This window comes from Nerophis lumbriciformis, linkage group LG29 (genome assembly GCF_033978685.3).
Source record: "Nerophis lumbriciformis linkage group LG29, RoL_Nlum_v2.1, whole genome shotgun sequence".
NCBI classification, from domain to species: domain Eukaryota; kingdom Metazoa; phylum Chordata; class Actinopteri; order Syngnathiformes; family Syngnathidae; genus Nerophis; species Nerophis lumbriciformis.
The window spans coordinates 8,198,351-8,203,218 of NC_084576.2; the positions used below are offsets into that span (position 1 = coordinate 8,198,351).

Below are 4,868 nucleotides of genomic sequence, written 5' to 3' on the forward strand. Positions count from 1 at the left end.
TGATGCATTTTGCTCTTTATCAACATTTTGTAATATTTTGTCAAATTTAGTCCATTTAGAATAGTATTAAAGTGTATGATGATTTGTTGATACAAATGCAGACTTTAATAGAAATATTATTTAAAACCGAACAATCCTGTTTAATTTTTATCAGACGATATGAAAAATGATGTAAGTGCCATAAACATGAGTAAGTCCACTCAGGGGGAGGGGCTACTCCGTCAAGTAGGCGTGGCTAGTGTTACATGTCCGTGGCAGTGACGTCACAGGAGGAGCAGAAGATGCAGTGAGGAGCAGAAGTTTCTTCACCCTTTTTTCTTCCTCTGCCGACTTATCGAATATGAATTCAGAACATCTCGAAGGTCCTAAAAGCGCTTGTCGGTTGTCGGGACACACGCGCACTTAAAGATGGCAAAAATTTGGAATGTTTTTGTGTTTTTGCTGCTCGTCTTGGCGGGAGGACGCGCTGCCGAGGGGCCGATCAGCGGCTCGTGCGTCGGTACGCGGTGTGACGTCATCCACCAACAATTCGGCGACTTTGCGAGCGCGCATAAGCGCTGCATAGAACAAAACGGCCACTTAGCGAGCGTGCGCTCGGCCGCGTCACTTGACAGACTCTCGGCGCTCCTCCGCAACGTTTCAGGCTCCTTCTGGGTCGGTCTGCAGAGTCCCAGCGGATGCCCGGATGTGACGTCCGCCCTCCGAAGCTACGAGTGGCCGACGAACGAAAGTGAAAGTGTTTCGGACACTCTTGACCGCAGCTGCATCTCTCCAGGTTGCGTCACCGTGACCGCGGAGGGGGGCTTCCAGTGGGAGCAAGAGGCCAGCTGTGACGAGCCAGTCAGCGGCTTCGTGTGCACGCACAACTTCAGCTACGCGTGCACGCGCCTGGCGGACGGCGACGTCAGGTACGACACCCCCTTGGGCTTTGGGGGGGAGGAGCTTCTCTCCCTGCCGCCCGGAAGTACCGCAACTCGGATGCCGAGCGAGCGGAAGTTCGTGTGCTTCTCCAAAAAGTGGCTTCCTGCTCCGTGGAGCTGCGAGATCTTCCAGGGAGGCTGCGAGCACGCATGCGTACACGTGGGTCCTGACCGGAAGCCATCCTGCTTCTGCCCGCCCGGCCTCTCCGTGGACCCGCTCAACAAAGTCACGTGCACCAAGAACCCGGACGACCCGTGCGCGCGTCTGGGCTGCGAGCACGCCTGCGTGGAGGACCCGCGCGGCGCCCACTCGTGCACGTGCACGCACGGTTTCAGACTGGCACCCGACGGACGCACGTGCGTGGACTTTAACGAGTGCTCGGACGCGCGCCAGTGTCCCGGCGAGAACTTCCGGTGCGTGGACAGCCCGGGCGGCTTCAAGTGCGCGTGCGCGGACGGCTTCAAGCTGACGGGCGGCACGTGCGCGGACCAGGACGAGTGCGCGTCGGCGCCCTGCGAGCACGTGTGCCACAACACCGCCGGAAGTTACCTGTGCTTGTGCTACGAGGGCTACGTCCTGCGCGGGAACAGCTGCAAGCTGCACTGCGGCAAAGAAGAGTGCCCCGCAGAGTGCGACCCCAACAACAGGTACCAGTGCGCGTGCGCTGACGGCTACATCGCCGAGGAGCGAGAGCAGCACACCGCGTGCATCGACATCGACGAGTGCGTCTTCTCCTACTGCGACCAGCTGTGCCGCAACACCTTCGGCTCCTTCACCTGCTCCTGCCGCCCGGGCTTCACCTTGACCAAGGAGGTGTTCTGCGCGCGCAGCGAGGACGAGGACGAGGACTGGGAGGGTTCCGGTCAGGCCACCGCCGGCCCCGACCGTCACGTGACCCCGCCCGCTCCCACACAGCGGCCCTCGACGCTCTCGCCGGGCGGACTGGCGGCCATCTTGCTCTGCTGCACGCTGGCGGTGGTGTTGCTGGTCCTCCTGGTCCACTTAGTCTGCTGCAAACGCAGCCGAGTGGAACGGGACCTCGTGATGGAAGCGGCGGGAGCAGACTCCCGCAAGATGGAGGCGGACGCTTGACGCAAAGGAGTGTGGGTATCCAATGTAAACGCGCTCTCCTCGCGGTTCATTGCTCACATTCAGCTCATTTTCACCACATTGGAATGTTGGCTCCACATTTTCTATCTAAATGTAATATTTTGACCTAAACCTAAACATTTTGACCTAAACCTAAATATACATCCATCCATTTTCTACCGCTTGTCCCTTTTGGGGTCGCGGGTGGTGCCGGAGCCTATCTCAGCTGCATTCGGGCGGAAGGCGGTGTACACCCTGGACAAGTCGCCACCTCATCACAGGGCCAACACAGATAGACAGACAACATTCACACTCACATTCAGACACTAGGGGCCATTTAGTGTTGCCAATCAACCTATCCCCAGGTGCATGTCTTTAGAGGTGGGAACCCGGAGGGAACCCACGCAGTCACGGGGAGAACATGCAAACTCCACACAGAAAGATCCCGAGCGCAGGATCGAACTCAGGACTACTCAGGACCTTCGTATTGTGAGGCACATGCACTAACCCCTGTACCACCGTGCTGCCTACATTTGCTACATTTTAAACCTAAATGGCAAATCTAAACCTAAATGTTAAATCTAAATCTAAATGTTAAATTTAAGTTTACATGTAAAAATTCTATCTAAATGGCCAATCTAAACCTAAATATTAAATCTAAATGTTAAATTCAAACCTAAATAACAAATCTAAACCTAAATATTAAATCTAAATCTTAATGTTAAATGTCTACCTAAATGGCAAATCTAAACCTAAATGTTAAATCAAAATGTTACATTTCTACCTAAATGGAAAATCTAAATTTAAATGTTAAATCAAAATGTTACATTTCTACCTAAATGACAAATGTAAACCTAAATGTTACATTTTAAACCTAAATGGCATATCTAAATCTAAATCCAAATGCTAAATCTAAATGTTAAATTCAAACCTAAATGGCAAATCTAAACCTAAATATTAAATCTAAATCTTAAAGTTAAATGTCTACCTAAATGGCAAATTTAAACCTAAATGTTAAATCAAAATGTTACATTTCTACCTAAATAGCAAATCTAAACCTAAATGTTAAATCAAAATGTTACATTTTTACCTAAGTGGAAAATCAAAATTTAAATGTTAAATCAAAATGTTACATTTCTACCTAAATGACAAATGTAAACCTAAATGTTACATTTTAAACCTAAATGGCATATCTAAATCTAAATCTAAATGTTAAATCTAAATCTAAATGTTAAATCAAAATGTTACATTTCTACCTTAATGGCAAATCTAAACCTAAATGTTAAATCTAAATCTAAATGTTAAATTTAAGTTTAAATGTAAAATTTCTATCTAAATGGCAAATCTAAACCTAAATATTAAATCTAAATCTTAATGTTAAATTTCTACCTTTATGGCAAACCTAAACCTAAATGTTAAATCAAAATGTTACATTTCTACCTAAATGGCAAATCTAAACCTAAATGTTAAATCTAAATCTGAATGTTAAATTTAAGTCTAAATGTTACATTTCTACCTAAATGGCAAATCTACACCTAAATGTTAAATCTAAAACTAAATGTTAAATTTAAGTGTAAATGTTCAATTTCTACCTAAATGGCAAATCTAAACCTAAATGTTAAATCTAAATCTAAATGTTAAATCTAAACCTAAATGTTAAATCTAAATCTAAATGTTAAATGTCTACCTAAATGACAAATCTAAACCTAAATGTTAAATTTAAATGTTAAATTTTAAACCTAAATGGCCTATCTAAATCTAAATGTTAAATCAAAATGTTACGTTTCTACCTAAATGGCAAATATAAACCTAAATGTTAAATCTAAATGTTACATTTTAAACCTAAATGGCAAATCTAAAGCTAAATGTTACATCTAAAGCTAAATGTTAAATTTCTACCTAAATGGCAAATCTAAACCTATATGTTAAATCTAAATGTTACATTTTAAACCGAAATGGCAAATCTAAACCTAAATGTTAAATTTAAAAGTAAATGGCAAATCTAAACCTAAATGGCAAATCTAAATGGTAAACTTTTAAACCTAAATGGCAAATCTAAACCTAAATGTTCAATCTAAATCAAAATGTTAAATTTAAAACTAAATGTTAAATTTCAACCTAAATGTTAAATCTAAACCTAAATTTAAATTTAAATGTGAGCGCTAAATATTAAACCTAAACCTAAATGGTAAATCAAAACCTAAATGTTAAATCTAAATCATAAATGCAAACTTAAATGTTAAATATAAACCGAAATGTTAAATCTAAACCTTAAATTTTAATTTAAATGTGTATGCTAAACCCAGTGTAAAGATGAATATTCATAGTATGTCAATATTCCACCAATCTGACGCCCCTCAGCCACAAAGCCATACTTGCCAACCCTCCCGAATTTTCCGGAAGACTCACGAATTTCAGTGCCTCTCCCGAATGTCTCCCGATTTCCAGCCCTAAAGGCACGCCACCTCCAGGTCCATGCGGACCTGAGTGAGGACAGCCTGTCGTCACGTCCGCTTTTCCTCCATATAAACAGCGTGCCACTTTTGTGCATGCCACACTGTGCATCATCAGAGAGGGTGTTGAGCATGGTTAGAAAGATAGTGACAGAGAATAGAACGAGGATGGACAATTCAACCGAAACTCACTCCTTTCCTGCAAATTAAATGTCACAGATGCTGCCCATTCCTATGCTCCTTCAAAGGCTGTGCTACTGGCTGCAAAACATTGCACTTTCAAATACAACAATGAGTAGAGGAGTGTTATGTGCATACTTGCCAACCCTCCCGAACTTTCCGGGAGACTCCGAATTTCAGTGCCTCTCCCAAAAATCTCCCGGGACAACCATTCTCCCGAATTTG

General features: G+C 44.0%; 1 protein-coding gene across 1 annotated transcript; it reads left to right on the forward strand.

Moving 5' to 3' along the window:
• The first annotated feature begins 340 nt into the window (after positions 1–340).
• On the forward strand, positions 341–3,194 carry LOC133571874 (thrombomodulin-like). The gene has a single exon (XM_061924395.1). The coding sequence runs from the start codon at positions 409–411 to the stop codon at positions 2,011–2,013; it is 1,605 nt and encodes a 534-aa protein (XP_061780379.1). The 5' UTR covers positions 341–408; the 3' UTR covers positions 2,014–3,194.
• Positions 3,195–4,868: the final 1,674 nt, after the last annotated feature.